At 50.9% G+C, this 15,593-nt stretch overlaps 1 protein-coding gene across 6 annotated transcripts in view; it reads left to right on the forward strand.

Annotated features, from left to right (window-relative positions):
* The window catches only part of TMEM8B (transmembrane protein 8B), a 41,152-nt gene that overhangs the window by 17,040 nt on the left and 8,519 nt on the right, over positions 1 to 15,593 (forward strand). For 4 of the 6 annotated variants that reach the window (XM_036081236.2, XM_036081234.2, XM_036081231.2 and 1 more), the window contains exons 2-10: positions 2,440 to 2,629; positions 2,978 to 3,185; positions 9,237 to 9,370; positions 9,702 to 9,970; positions 10,581 to 10,906; positions 13,870 to 13,963; positions 14,151 to 14,274; positions 14,359 to 14,501; positions 14,736 to 14,914. In XM_036081236.2, the coding sequence (XP_035937129.2) occupies positions 10,628 to 10,906; positions 13,870 to 13,963; positions 14,151 to 14,274; positions 14,359 to 14,501; positions 14,736 to 14,914 (819 nt within the window). In that variant the 5' untranslated portion in view covers positions 2,440 to 2,629; positions 2,978 to 3,185; positions 9,237 to 9,370; positions 9,702 to 9,970; positions 10,581 to 10,627. The remainder of the gene's footprint in view (positions 1 to 2,439; positions 2,630 to 2,977; positions 3,186 to 9,236; positions 9,371 to 9,701; positions 9,971 to 10,580; positions 10,907 to 13,869; positions 13,964 to 14,150; positions 14,275 to 14,358; positions 14,502 to 14,735; positions 14,915 to 15,593) is intronic. The other 2 variants (XM_036081245.2, XM_036081244.2) reach the window with 2 other exon arrangements.

A 15,593-nucleotide genomic window follows, 5' to 3' on the forward strand; every position in this document is an offset into this window, starting at 1 on the left:
CCCTGCCTTGGTGGCTGTGGCCTGGCCCGCAGGGGTGCTCTGTGACCTGGTGGTGGTGACAGGTTTCACCTGAGGAGAGGCTGGCAGTGTCACAGGACCATCAGAGCATATCAGAGCGCATAGCGTAGTCTTAACGAATGCTTATTGTTGGCTTTAGTCTCATTTCAGGAATGGAAGGTACCTCCTGGGTCTCCTGGTCTACCCCAATCCTTGGGTCTTTTCCTTGGGCTCAGCTGACTATAGTTGCATAGCCCAGGGGTGCCTTGCCATCCCAGGAAGTCGCCTTTTGTTCCACCTAGTGCTATCACTAGCAGGGCCAGCCTCTGCCTGTATGTGTATTTGCGTGTGTGCGTGTGCGTGTGTGTTTCAGACGGTGGTGGAGAATCACCCTAGCTTCATGTGGAAGTATGGAGCATCCAGGACGGGTTCCTCTTGGCTTGACTAGGGCTTTACTCATGCTTCCTCTGGGACACAGCTCTGTAGGCTGTTGTGAAATGCCAAACCAAAGCTTGGAGTGAATGGGGCTGTAGACACTTTCTCAAGCATCTGCCCTTAGAACTTCTCGGCTCCTCCCACCATGTCAGTTGCTGCTCACTCCCTTTCCCACCAGCCCATTCTGTGACCTCTGTAGCCCCTGGCCATTTTTTGGGTGGCTTAACCAGTTTCCCAGTTCTCCAGGCCATGCCATGTTCCTTTGAATCACAAGGGTTTTTTGTACTTGTACTTTTGTACTTTGTACTTATCCCTTTTTTTCCAAAAGTCATTAGCTGCTTTTCACCACCAATTCTCGGCGGGTCTGCACTGGGGGACTGGCCAACATTTCTTCCTCACAATAGCAGTGGCCCATCCGATGACCTGGTACCAGCTTTGGGGAGGAGAAGCTCTCCCCTAACCCCAGTAGAGGGTGCTCCAGAGCTCCACTTTCTTGTAAACAATAGCAGCCAGGCTATTCAGCTCTTGGCTTTCTGCCTCCATTATCAGTGCTCAGCTCGCAAAGGTGGCAGGTTTTCCTTGCTGACCGTTGAGGCCCATCATGTGGTCTGAACTGGACTGACTAGTCCTTGGGTCTAGCCATGGCTTTGAAGATGAGCATAGGCCAGTCTAGGGCCCGTGGCCTCTACATACTTAGGGCAGCTCCCTGCAGGGTGACCTTGAAGTTCAGTGGTGCCTTCCTTACCTGTGTTCCCTCCTTCAGCAGGCTCCCTTTCCCAGATGCCTCTTTCTCTCTTATTTCAAATACCTCATCTTGAGTTATAGCTCCCATTTCTGGAAGGGAGATTGTCAGACTAGGTAAGCCCTGTGTGTATTTCCTGTTTGGCTGAAAGCTCCCCTCCACGGTCTTCCCTCTACCCCCTGCTCTGTCCTGAAGCTGCTGGAGTTCCCAGCCTTCTCATCTGTCCTGGGGGCATCCTTCTGTGCTTCTCTAGGGCTGATCTTAGGTCTCCAGAGCAGTCAGATTCTCCAGAACTTTGCCTGCCATCGGGGACATTCTTCTATGCAGCTGAGCTACTGGGTTATTTTCACTGTCACGGCAGTCCTAGTGCCCATGCATTTGCCTGGAGAGCTGCTGACACCAGACTTTTTTGTTCACCTTGGCTCTGCTCTGAACAACCATGATCAGGTACTTGTATCTTGGCGCTTCAGTTAGAGATAACCAGTGCCCCCAACCCCAAGTGTGAATATTTCCAAGTGGTTTGAGATTCTCCTGAGTCGCCAGCTGATTGCCTCACCGGGCCTCCCTCTGGGGAAACGCCCTCTGATTGCTCATTCTGAATCCTACAGGGCCTGATGACTCCCCTCCTCTCCTGGGAGTTCTCATGGTGGCCTACCAGCTCCTGTTCTTGCCTCTGCCACCCAAGCAGGCCCCTTGCATCCTCACCACACTTTCCCCTTCCCCCTCCTGCCCTGAGCCAGTATACAGACAGCTTTTGTGAAGCTTCTGAGGGTTTTCACTGCTCCTGGAACCACAGGCGAACAGAAAGGGGAAGAAAATAAACAAGGAAGTTACACATTCAGTGCTGACTCCCAAGCTCCACAGGTGGAGTTCTAGCCTGCTCAGTGGCCAAAGAGCCCATGTCCCCCACCCCCCACCCCAGCACACGCCATTCACACCTCTGTTTTGTTAAGCTTGCTAAGAAGAGAACAATGATTCCTCAGTGAGGGACAGCTGTGGGGGCATATAAAGGGTCCTGGTTTGGGATGTAGATAGATCTAAGTTTGAATCCTCAGTTGGTCTAGGTTTGAGCCTCAGTTTCCTTATCTGTAAAAACAAGTCATTTTTCCCAAGGTCATTATAAGGAGTAAAGCAGATGGCTAGGGCAGCATGAGCCCCAGCTCCTGGCTCAGAGGAGAATATTTGTTGAGTTGGTGCTATTCCTGTTGCTTAACGAAAGTGCCCTGTGTCCTACCCTGCTCCTTTCTCTCTTGCCTGCTCCCCAGGAGGCCTCTTCCTGACTGACTACTCCACCTGCTCACCCCGCAAGCTGAGTCCCTTCCGCTCCTTTGCCAGCACCGAGCTCTTCCACTTCCATGTTCCCGAGGACACATTCCTGGCTGTTTGGAACCTCATCATCTTCAAGGAGCAGGGGGGAACCTTTGGGGACCACTGCCCAGACCAAAGTGTGACTGTGTGAGTGTCCGAGTTAACATCCTGACCCCCACCTCCAACTCCAGAGCACTTTCCAAACTAAAGTGTGACTGTATGAGTATCTAAACTGACCCAACCCCTCACCTATGTCCAGATTGAAGTATGACTAAGTGAGGGACCTCTGGCTCCTGACTACTGTTTGACTGTGTGAGAGCCTGAGCTGACTTACTCTTTATGCCCTGACTCCTGACCTGGAACCACTTTGCTGTATGTATCAGTATAGGGAATTCACTTGTGTTATTGGTGATGAGTGACAGTTCTTTCTTTTCCCCATTTCCCATCTCCCACCCCATTGCCTGTTGTCTTCCTCTCCTCATTCTGGTCCCCCAGGTATTTCCGGTCCGGGGCACCCCCTGTCATCAATCCCCTGCACACACACTTCCCAGGGGACACGGCTGTGCCTGGGGTTTTCTCACTGACCCTCAGCTGGACACTGCCCAACCGCACCTCAGGCATCTTTAACGTCAGCAGCCCCTTACCTGGGGACTGGTTCTTGGCTGCCCACCTTCCCCAGGCCCATGGCCACATCTCTGTCAAGGTGGGTTGATGCTGCCCAGGGTAGGAGGGGCCAAAGCTGCTTCTCCATGCCTGCAGAATCCCCCTCAGGCTACCTGGCATACCAGCCTTGTTCCAGGGTGGGCAACAGCATAAGGGTGGCTAGGGTGGGGTGTAGCTAGAGGCCGGCAGTTCACCTGGTGGGCCAGAGGTCATGATCTCTAGGAGGCAATTTGGGAGCCTTAGGAGGACATAGTGGGTGCAGGTAGCTGAAGGGAAAGTGCAGAGTCTGGAATCGGTCAGAGGCCCTGGCACTGTGGAGTAGTGTCCCTGTTAGAAGGTGTGAGGGTTATTCAAGGTGATCAGAAGCCAGCCAGGGACTGGTCATATGCTGCTGCACAAACCCAAGACTGATCTTGTTCTACATCTTGATTGGTGATAGCCCTGCAGACTCTCATAGGCTCCAGCCCAGTTGTTGGTCCATCTGGGAGAAAACATTCCTCTTCTATCATAGTTTCAGCTCCCTACACCCTCTGGAAGACCATAGGAGAACACTTGGGGGCAGGGAAGCCCTTTCCTGTTAAAAGGAGGCCTTGGGCAGCTGGTGTCCATCCCAACTGTTGCTTCCTTTTCTCCAAATGTCAGCTCTGATTTCATAGAACAGAGGTTTTTAAAGTCTGAAGTGTAGGTTCAAAGGTCAGTATGCTTCTCCATTCTGATTTGGAGGGGAAAGAAATGCCACAAAGTTTTCCTGCCCCTCCCAGGTACAGGCCAGATAGCCTCCTTGTAGTGAGAGGATCTATAGGTTTCTTACTCTTGTCCATTGGCAGGAAGGGAGGGTATGATAAGCTGGCCCTTGGCAGAGTGGGATGGCCACATGTGTGGGGCCAGTGGTAAGGGTGAAGGACTGAGCATAAGCAGAGCAAGGCTTTAAAGAACAGGATGCTCAAGAACACGAAAGCTAGTGGGACTTGGCCATTGAGAAATTTCCAGTTGGGAAGATTTGACTCAGCTCTCTCTCTCCAGGCTGAGTTCCTTGAGGGCAGTGGCTCTTTGTCCACGCCAGACTCACCTCTCCTCCTCCTGCTGTAGCGCAGTGCTCAGAGAAGGTGTTATGATGCTTTTGAATGAGTTGAGAATTGTACAGGGACAGGTGCACTGGTCTGCTGTTGTCAGCGATGGGAACTATGGCTGAGAAAGCAACTTGAGGCCTCAGTGATAGGCCTCTCTTTCCTGAGAGGGTTGTACCAGAGAATTTCCTGTCAAGGCCTGGGAGCCCTGTGGATGACAGCATGTTGGGAACTCACCTGGAAATGGCTCTGGGTTCTAGGTAGATCTTGACTCTCATCAGAACTAGGGGTTATTCTATTCCAAGGAATGCCTTAGGTCTTTGGCCAAATCCCAAAGAGCACATTCCTGATTGTAACTTTGATCCTTGATTCTCTTTGTGAGAACTGACAGGGAAAATCTTTCTGAAGCCCTGCTCTAGTTATCCAGAAACCTTTCTGGATGAGTAGGAGGAACTGGGGGCCTGGTTAGGAGAGGTCAGAACTAGCCTTGACGTAGCCATTTGCATCTAGATATAGCAAGTGGAGTCTGGGGACTCGGAACTGCAAGCTGGAGGGCTAGCTGGCAGAACTCCTGAGGTATGGCGATATCAGAGACAAGGGGACACTGTTACACCTTGCCCATGAATGACAGCAGACCTGAATACCATGAGAGATGTAGATCTTTAGTGAAGGCGTCTTCTAGAGGCTTGGGGGTGAGGGACGGGCAAGAAATCATCCTTGTGGTTTCTCTAAGAATTTGATTATCTTTTGGAATCTTATATGGGCCTCTAAGGATTCTTGTTCTCTGGTTAATTCCCTAGACTCCAGCCTGTGAATTAATTGTCCAGAGCATTCCTCCAGGGCTCCATCTTCTTGACTTACTTTCTCCCCATACTGTTGTCCTGACTTCCTGTGAGGCTTGGCCTCAGGTGGGGACTGAAGAGTCCCAACCATAAGAAGGCAGCACTGTTTCTACGGCCCTCCTCAGCTTTGGGGATGAGGTTGGACCTCCCTTTAGACCTTAGTCCTTGGGCACCTGCTTTGTCCCAGACCTTGGGTGTGAGGGACACAGATAAATAAGATGTATATTAGTGAGATACAGGAGATGTTTTAAGAGGACAAAGGAGAGATGGCTAACTCAGTTTGGTAATATGGTAGAGGTGGTTTTAGGAAACAGGAAGGGAGGCCTGATGTTGAAAAAGCAAGGGAAGCCATTCCAGGTGGTGGGAGTAGCATGGGCTAAGGCGCAGAGGGGAGAACTGAAGCGGTTCAGTGTGGAGTGCTTGTTGGACTGGGTAAGGGAGCTGCGCGGGTGAGCAGAGGCCAGATCATGAAGGACCTAGAAGTTTGAACTTTATCCTGAGAGTGATTGGGCCCTTTAAGAGGTTGTAGAAGGGTAGTGACTTACCTGGTCCATGCCGTTCTCCTGAGCTCTGGTCGCACACGTCTGCAAGCTCCCGTGTCTGTGCCACGGGCTACTGTATTCCTAGCACCTGGCACAGAGCCTGGCACACAGCGGCGGCATGGCCAGTTTTCATTGTTCTTCTGCTATCTTCTCAAATTCATAGGGTCCAAAACTGATCTCACTTCTCCTTTCCTTTTCCCCTTTTCCCTGTCAACCTCTTCTGTCTTGACCCATGCCCTCCATTGCCTTGCCCTCCCTGTCTTGGAGCATGTGTTCATTCTGTGGTGCCCAGTCTGCCCTGAGGGACTGACCTTTGGATTATAGGTAACATCTGGTACCACCTGGCTCATTAGGGGAAAGTTTTCCAAATTTCTGGAGCAGGGTTCTCCTCAAATGCTTCCTCTTTCCAGCTCCAAGATTTGAAAGTAAATGAAAGCAGGTAAAGTAATGAAAACAAGGATAAGGAAAGCAAAGAAGCAGATGGTAGGGAAGAAAGGATCCGACTGAATCCATCAACCAGACCAAGTATAGCTCTATATCTCAACTTGAAGAGATTAAAATCTGCTAACAGTGCTCATTCTGCTCTTCCTCCTCCTTCTAAATTATTATATTTGTGTCTCGAATAGGTAATATATGCACCTGGTACAACATTCGAAAGGTACAAAAGGCATACAGTGAAAAGTAAGTCTTCCTCTTCCCTTCACTCCTTCCAGTCCCCACTTCCTCTCTCCAGAGTTAAGTAGTAACTAGCTATTAACTAGTTCCTTCTATGACTCTTTCCTTCTTAAAACACTTTCTCCTTGTGGCCTTTATGACTTTATAGAACTGTCCTGATTTTCCTCCTACCCACCACTCCTTCTCTGTCTCCTTTCTTGGTGTCTCCTCTGCTTGGTGCATTTTGTGGGGCCCCAATGTTTGGTCCTGAGACGGTTCCTTTTATTCCTTTTTATTTCTCCATTCTCTTGCTAGGTATCTCCAGTTTTAAATACCACCTATAAGTTATGTTTTCCAAGTGTATTCCATGAGTCCTAATTTCTTTAAATCTCAGACTTTATATTTAATGGCTTGGTATCTCTGATTGGATGTCCAAGAAATGTCTCAAACTTAGCATGTACAAATCAAAGCAGAGCCCAAAGTGAAAATCTCATTGATTCTCATTTTACTTCTCCCAGCCCGAGCCTCTTCTCTCTAGTCTTCTTCTCAGTCAGTGGCACTGCCATTCTCCATTTGCTCAAGCCCCCAATTTAGGTGTCATACTTGATTCTTCTTTTCCCTTTATTTCTCTATAGCTAGTCCGTAAAGAAAAAGTCTTGTTGATTCTACTTCTAAAGTATGCTCTGAATGCATCTGCTTCTCTCTTTCCATTCTGAGCAAACCTTCCCTGAGCTTTCTCCAGGGCCACCGCAGTAGCCTCCCAGTCATCTCTCTGCTTGCACTCTTGCCCCCTGCAGGCTGTCCGGCACTCTTCTGTGTTGATTGGTGCTGACTGACTGTGGGCCAGGGGCTGTCCTGGGTATTGGGATATTCCTACAGGGAAGGGCAAGCGTCTTTGGGCATCTTAGTCCATAAGCCCTATCCAGAGTCTGGCACTGGCCACCCTGCTGAGGCCTTCCACAGGAAACTCAGCCTTGCTGAGGACAATCTGGGGTTCAGTCAAAGGCCTTCCTCCCTAGCTCCTTTCAGACTAGTTCCCACTCTACTTCTCACTTTGGCCCTCCTGGTTTCTCAAGTGTCCTTGCTTTGACCCCATTCCTTACATGACTGCTGATGTTGGCTCAGTTTGGACTCTCTCACTTGGCTTATGCCTTGGCAGCTCCTGAAGACCTGGCTTCTGGTGCCCTTTCTCTGGCCCTATCAAGGGTGAAGGCTGCTGCATCTCTGCACCTTCCCTGCTCTCCACTGATTGAATGCTTCCCTCCGCAATAAGGGATGTGCGCATTATACAGTTTAAGGAAGGAGCACATTTTAACCATTGAGGTCATGTCCATTGATCCTTCAGTTAAGCCAACAACAAGAAAGATGTAGAGCAAAGTGTTTCTTCCCCCTGGATTGTCCATCCAGCAAGGAAATGGGCCACCTCCTGCGTGTGAGCCCCCACCCTTGGGGCTCGCTTACTGCAAGGTTATTGTGGTGGTGACTGCTCCCATAGGAAGTGGGGTTGATGAGATGACTTGTGGTAGTACTTCTGGTCCTTAGGGTTTGACACCAAAAATGAAGGACATCTGCTTTGGGTATCAGAGATGGAGGTCTTCGAGCAACTAGGTAGGTTGAAGAGCTCTCTGAAAGGACCCTCTTTTTGTCACCCACTCTTTAACTGAACAGATATTTTCTTAGTGCCTAGTATTTGCCAGGTAGTGTGCTGGGCATTGGGGATGCAGTGGTGCAAAAGGCACAGAAGAATTCCAGGCAGAGGGTAGTGAGGTCTTTGGCCTGGCCTCATCAAGGCCTCCCTACTTCCAGCCTTGGGGAGCTTTGCTGGAAGTCAGTGCCTTGGCTGGCTCGTTCCACGGTATGGAACCCAGAGGGACGTCAGAGCCTGGAACTTCTGTCAGAATGAGGTTTAGAGGTTTGTCTCGGTCAGAATAACCACATAAGTAAACAGTGGCCTTCAGTTTCTTGGGCCAGCATAAGGCCATTTGTCCAGAAGAACTGAGAAGCCTCATCAGGAGCCCTGTCCTCCTCTGACCTGCTGGGATCAGAGGGCTTAGGTAGCTGCAGATGCTGCAGAGGAGGGGCCAGAAGGGACTGTGCCCACAGAGGAGTGAGGAGGCTGTGCGTGCCAGGGCGGTGCCAACTCAGTCGACAAGGGTCAGGGATCTCACCCAGAAGAGCAGCTTAGATGTGGCTGTCGTGTCCGGTAATGGAAGAAACCCAGCTTGATTCAGAAGGAGCAGATGTATCTGTGGGTCCCCTGAGGCAGAGCAGTGGGAGGGGAGACAGAAAACAGGCTCTGGCTTCATAAACATCGGAGCTGCCCACAGCTGTGTTGATTCGTTTATTCATTCATTTATTCAGCCGACGTTCATCTGTGAGGCATGCACTTTACATTAGGCTTCATGTCTTGGGGAGCAAAAATAAAATAAGACAAGGTTCCTGTTTTCAAGTTGCCTATAGTCTGGAGATTGCCTAGGAGGTAGAGTGGCCCTTCCCCAGGGGGTGTTAATGCAGAGGCTGGACAAACACTTGGGAGGGCCAAGTAGGGAATAAAGGAAATGAAAGATTCAGATTAGGAAGGCTGGGTTGGTTTGGACTAGAGGCCTCAGGGAGCTTTCTAACCCCAAAAGAGAGCCAGTGTTCTGAGTTCTTGAGGGCTTGGAGGGGAAATGGGGTGTTTTGAAATTACCTCGAGGGGCTGTCTGGGAGTGTCCCGGAGGAGGGGTTAGAGTGGAGGAGGTGCAGGCCTGATTGTCTGGGGGGCGTGGCTCTGAGTCCCCGGACGTCAGCCAGTGCGGAGGATCGGAGTAGATCCTGTGCACCTAGAAAGACAGAAGTGGAGACCAGGCAGGAGGGACCCAGAGCTTAGAGAGACCTCAGTCCTAGCCCTGGGAGCTTTGTCCCCCACCCTTCAGCAGATTCTGTTTGCCTTGCTGTAGTAGCACCCTTGCCGTCTCTCCTCCCACCACTCCTGCTTTTGTCTCAGGGTCTCCAGGATGAGTGTCAGTACCTCCTTCAGCCGCAGCTGATTGTCCGGCGTTTGCTGGACGTTGCCGTGCTGGTGCCTGGCCGTCCCTCAGAGCAGACCCTCTCGGCCCACAATCGCTCAGCCCTGTACAAGTAAGTCAAATACTCCCCCGAACCTGACCCTTTCCCTCTTCCTTCCTTGGCTTCAAACAGGGAACCGGGTTCTTGTGGCTTCTCAGCCTGTCTACCTGTTCCTACTTTTCCACTGGCCAACCTGGGCTACGGGGCCACCCAGAGCCCCCAGGGGGGGTTGGACCCCTGCCTCCCTCTCTCCCGGCACAGAGGGGAGGAAGCAAAAAGGCCTCCTGTTCTCCTGTTTCCCCTGTCCCTCCATGCCGCCTTCTTCCTGAGTGTTTGCCTCAGTCTGGTGTCCCTCTCACCCTCTCGCCTGTCCTTTCTTACCCCCAACCTCCCCTCTGCCCAGGGTCTTTGTGCCCAGCTTTACTTACAGGGTTTCAGCACAGCTGGCGTGTGTGGGGAGCCGCGGGGCATCAGCCTGCCCCCTGACGTTGCGCCTGCGCCCCAAGGCCCCACCCCTGCACAACTCAAGCTCTTTGTCCTGTGGAGGTGCCTCGGTGTGCCAGCTGGAGCTGGCACTGCCCCCCTGGGGGCACTGGGTCTACGTGCGTGTGGAGATCCCATCCCGGGGTCCTGGCAGGACCATCCGCTTCCAGCTCTGTGTGCGGTTGCAAGGTCAGAAGCCCCACATCTGCCTTGGCCACTCAGCCTGTGCCGACATCTGTGGCTGGGAAGAGGCAGCCATGGTGGTTGTGTTCAACTGACCCTCTGCCATGGCCCTATAATCTCCCTAACCCCCCAGGCTCCTTCACACTCCCAAAAGCCCTTCCACTTGAACCTTCGATTCATTGGAAGGCCTTTAGATAATTTTTTGCATTTGACTGGGGCTAACAAAGGGACCTCATTACTGTCCTTGATTTAATCTCGTTCAGTTTCCTGGGGGTAGGCAGGGGCATCTAAAACCTCTGGGACACTGTCCTTGCCAAAGCCCATGCATATCAGTGAGAGAGCCCATCATCTGTTTCTACAGTGTCTTCACTGTCCTTGGGGAGGGAGAGATGACCTTGACTCCCTCCACATGACATTCCGTTGGTTGTGACCACTAGGAACCCCCTGGGCCCTATCTTGTGACCCTGGATGCCCCATACTTCCAAAGGACATTTGATTCTAGTTCTCATCCCTCCCTACTCTTTGCTAATTCCTGTCTGGCTCAGCTCTGGTTTGTGGTGGGGCTGCAGGGCTTGTGAGGGCGGCAGTCCCCAGCACTGATTTCCTCTGCCCACAGAGTGCCCACAGCCCAGCCTGTCCCGTGTCCTCGTCCCTGGAGCTGCCATGAACATGCCCCAGTCACTGGGCAACCAGCCACTGCCCCCAGAGCCGCCATCCCTGGGGGCCTCTGCGGAGGGGCCTGGGGCCACATCCCCACCAGAGCACTGCTGGCCAGTGCGCCCGACACTGCGCAATGAGCTGGACACCTTCTCTGTCCACTTCTACATCTTCTTTGGCCCCAGCGTGGCCCTGCCCCCTGAGCGCCCCGCAGTGTTTGCCCTGAGGCTGCTGCCAGTGCTGGACAGCGGAGGCGTCCTCAGCCTGGAGCTCCAGCTCAATGTGGTACTCTTGGTGGAAAACAGGGAGGCGGGGGGGTTGCCCTGGAGGGGAACTTGAAGGAGAAGATGTCAGGGTTGCTTTGGGCCCACTTTACGATTAGGGACAATGTCTCAGCCCAAGTCTGATCAGTAAACATACAGACATTCCCCTGAGTGTTGACTCTACTACAGATAGGGCTAGGTCAGCCAGGGCGACTCACAGTGGGCTAAGTTATCCCAGTTCTATAGGCTAACCTTCTACTTCCCCAGGGCTTCTATGGCAGGTGTTCACTTTTCTTGCATATCTTCTGTGATGGGGAGTTCACCACCTCTTGAGGCCATGCGGTCCATATTTAGACAGCTCTGATTGCTAAAGGAAGTCGTGACATTCCATGAAAATCTGCCTCCAGGAATTCTACCCACCAATCTTTGTTTTGCCCCAGAAGCTATATCCAGTAAATCTATCCTTGTCCTTTTTTTTCTTTTCTTTTTTTAAATTAATAGACTTGATTTTTTCAGAGCAGTTTTAAGCTTACAGAAAAATTGGGCAGAAAGTACAGGGAGTTCCCATATCCCCCCTCTTTCCCTGCACAGTTTCCCCTATTATTTTACATCTTCTGTGTGGTACAGTTGTTACATTCCTATCCTGTTAAGTAGTCCTTCAGATGCCCCTCATCTCCCCAAAGCTGAACAACCTCAGCATCTTAGACCTCTCCCCATCCTCTGCTGTCTCCTCTGGTCCTAGTGTCTCTGAGATAAGTGATCCAAGGGGGTCTGACCAGCGTGGCAGGCGGTGTTTGTGCAGCCTGAGGTCAGGTTCCCTCTTTGAGCTGCCACATCACACTGGGGGATCACCTGGGGTTGTGGTGAACTAAGATTTCAGAGTCTTTTCCTTTTTTCTTTTTATTTTTTTCAAACCAGTTGTGTACATTTACTTTTTTATTATAAGAGTAATAGGATCACATGTAAAAACTTTGGAAAATTGAAGAAGACCTAAAACTGTGTGTCTTCTCAGTCCTTTTTCACATTAACTTCTATGTTTATCTACTCGTCACTAAGGGACGCACACATTTTTGTGTCCTGAGCTGGTTCATGTGAACTCCTGCTAATTCCCACCTCGTATTTTTGCAGTGAACTTTTTAACTTCAGTGAAAGAATTTATGTCCATCTTTGAGGCATTGCCTAGTACTAGTTTGGGTCTTGGGTCTTCCCTGCTTTATGTAATTCACACTTGAAAAGCCAGCCTTCTGTACCTCTTAGTTATTATTTTCAGCATTAAATAAGACTGGGCTTAGGGCAGAGCCCTGTGTCAGGCCATTAGTGACTGTCTTAAATTGACATTGATCCAATAATTTATGTACTATTCCCCAGCTCTGGGGGGCAGGCACCATTTCCCTACCAGCCAACCTGAGACCTGGTCTGTGGCTAGATGTGGTCTTTTGTAGGACATGGCTCAGAACTTTTTAGTCCTCCTGCTGGTCAGGACAGATCAGATTCTTAAGCCCAAAGACATTCCTTATTTTCATACTTAAATTCTCTGTGACTCTTACTGCCTTTGGGCCGTGACAGTGAGGTCTTGATTTGACCTTGAAACTATAGAGCCTGTTTCAGAGACCAGTAAGACCCATACTTGTTCTTCCTCAGTATCTTGAGAGTAGAGGCCCAACCCCCCTGCAACCTCTCACCCTGTCCCTTTGTGCATTCATCTGCTTATATTACACCCATCTGCATGCCATGACACTTGTTACACACCTCAAACAGCCTATTATATTTATTCTGAAAGATATATTGGCTCATCTACTCTGATTTTTCCCTCCGAGTATTTTGATTTTTCCCCTTGGAATCAAGAACTGAACATTTGGATCAGAGAACTGCATACCTAGAGGACATTTCCCCCCCATTTGGCTTCCAACTAGAATGACTTTTATGGTATAATACTTTGGTATATTACCCTGGCTTGCATTGAGGGAAGTTATAAGCAAGTTGTATGAAATTCACTCTTGTGGTTGAGGACAGGATGCATGACAGAACACAGTGCTTCTTTGATGAGAATTTTCCTGAGAACCACCGGTTTGGATGCTGTGCTTCTCTTGAGACTCTAATTAAATTTTATCTTATGGACTCGTAAGATAAAATCTGGTAACTCATTATGTTTCCTTTTTTTGCTTTGGTTGCTTGGAAGTTAGCATCAAATATATGGCTCACATCTAGGGACAGACTTTATTTTTTTATCTTGATTTTTAAATTTCCCTCATGCATTTATTTTATCCTATTATATGCATTTAATAAGCTACCTCAAATCCTTTTTGAATGAGGTGAGCTTATGGCATTCTGTTACTTTTATTCTTGTAGACACTCCTTACATTTACTCCTGTGGATATCTGGTTTCTTTAAATCCCAGACAGGTTGATACGTTAACCCCCCAGGCGTTCTATTACCGCTGTTCAGTACCTAGGATCATTTTACCTGGGGAAGAGTACATTTCTTTACACTCCTCCTGCCTTCAGACCCAAGTGAAGATGATTGAAAACCTTACAGTTTCCTTTGTTCACAACTAGTTTCTACATCCAGCAACAAGCCCCCTCTCACTCCCCCCTCAGTAAGCTAGATGGGACTGAAACAGGGTGTTCTCTCTTGTCTGGACAGAGTTTAAACAATTCTGCTCAGTGACAACGTTCAGAACTGGGCCTTGCCTTCTCATCAGTCTTTGAAAGATCTCTGCTGTGGAGGATCTGGTGTTCTCCAGTTTTTCTGTTCTAAGAATAGGGGTGAGAGAGGGAGAAAAGAGAGAGAAGGACAGAGAAAGAGAAAGAGGGAGAAAGAGAAAGGCAGGCTTTGGTGTGGAGAGAACCTGCGGGAATGGGATGTCCAGTGAGCTCCCGGAGGGGTTTCTGGAGAGCTGTTAACAGGTGTAGGAGTCTGGGGGCGGTGGGGTGGTGGTAGGGTCTGGAGGGTGTGACCTCTTCGTTTTCATACCTGCCCTCACAGAGCTCCCTGCTCCAGGAGAATGTGACGGTGTTTGGATGCCTGACTCACGAGGTGCCCTTGAGCCTCGGGGATGCAGCGGTGACCTGTTCTAAAGGTGGGGGTGAGGAATGGGGGAAGCAGAAGAGGCTTTAACTCTGGGGCTGGGGCCAGTGGGGGGATGGTATGGAGGAAGGATGGGCTAGGGAAATGTGGTCAGGTGGGTGAAGGTTCTTTAGGTCTTGACCCCACACTGACTCCTCCTCCCTCTCGCTGATACCCGCTCTTTTCCCTTCTCCCCTAAGAGTCCCTGGCTGGCTTCCTCCTGTCCGTCAGTGCCACTTCCAGAGTGGCCAGGCTGCGAATCCCTTTCCCACAGACTGGGACCTGGTTCCTGACCCTGCGCTCCCTGTGCGGGGTGGGGCCTCGGTGAGCGGGGCGGGGCCGGGCGGGGCCGGGCTGGGGAAGGCGCGGCCTGGGACCCCGCTGACGGCCCGGTGTGTGTGCGCGCAGGTACGTGCGGTGCCGGAACGCGACGGCCGAGGTGCGGCTGCGCACTTTCCTCTCCCCCTGCGTGGACGACTGCGGGCCCTACGGCCAGTGCAAGCTGCTGCGCACGCACAACTACCTGTACGCGGCCTGCGAGTGCAAGGCCGGTGAGCGGGCTGGGCTGGTGAGGGAGCCGTGGGCGGGCTTCCTGGGTTGGAGGGGCGGCCTGGACGGGGGGAGGCACCTTGAATTGAGGATGGGTTTGGAGAGAATGGGAGGGCGGAGACCACCCTTCCCTGGCAATGTCTAGGGCCTGGCGAGAGGCCGCCAGCAGGAGTGCCGAACCTGTGGCTGCCTTGGGCCCTCTTCCACCTTCCACCTTGTGCCCTCCCCACTCGCAGGGTGGAGGGGCTGGGGCTGCACCGACAGTGCCGATGCGCTCACCTATGGATTCCAGCTGCTGTCTACGCTACTGCTCTGCCTGAGCAACCTCATGTTTTTGCCACCCGTGGTCCTGGCCATTCGGAGCCGATATGTGCTGGAAGCTGCTGTCTACACCTTCACCATGTTCTTCTCCACGGTATGCGGTGCATCTGTGTCTTCACCGAGTCCTTATTCATGGTGATGGGTGAGGGTCTGCATTTCCACCGTGTTTTCCACGGGTTTGGGGATGTCTACGCCTTCATTACATGAGGATGTCTCCCTCCTCACAATGTCTTCTACAGCAGGGTCACGGCACGCCTATAATATGGTAATTTTTGTAAGGCCCATCAGGCTAAATAAACAGGGCTGTTTGTAACTTAAGATAACCAACAGCCGCTTGAAATAGTGTGTGGTCTCCGGCTGTCTCACACACTGAGGGCCACGGGGACCTTTACCTCAATATACTGGCTGTCCTACAGTATGGAATGGTGTCTACAACTTCCCCTTTTCTCCTCCTTATGGTGACAAGAGATCTGTACTTTCTCCCGTGTCTCTATATGGAGTCTCCACTTTCATCTCTCATGATGTGAGGGCTAGCTATACTGTGCCCATGTTCTTCATTGTACTGGGCATTTCTGTATCTTTAGCTTCTTCTTTCTTATGGTATGAAAAGGTGTCTCCCCATTCAGTCACCATGGCCTCCTTGATTTCTTATGGGGACTTTTGGAAGACAGAGGATCTCTATAACTGGGTAATTTATAGAACATTCTGGCTCTTGGGATCCTAAGACATTTTATGGACTCAACTATGTCCTGAGACAACATGGGAAGTGGCAG

This window comes from Halichoerus grypus, chromosome 14 (genome assembly GCF_964656455.1).
Source record: "Halichoerus grypus chromosome 14, mHalGry1.hap1.1, whole genome shotgun sequence".
Lineage (NCBI taxonomy): Eukaryota > Metazoa > Chordata > Mammalia > Carnivora > Phocidae > Halichoerus > Halichoerus grypus.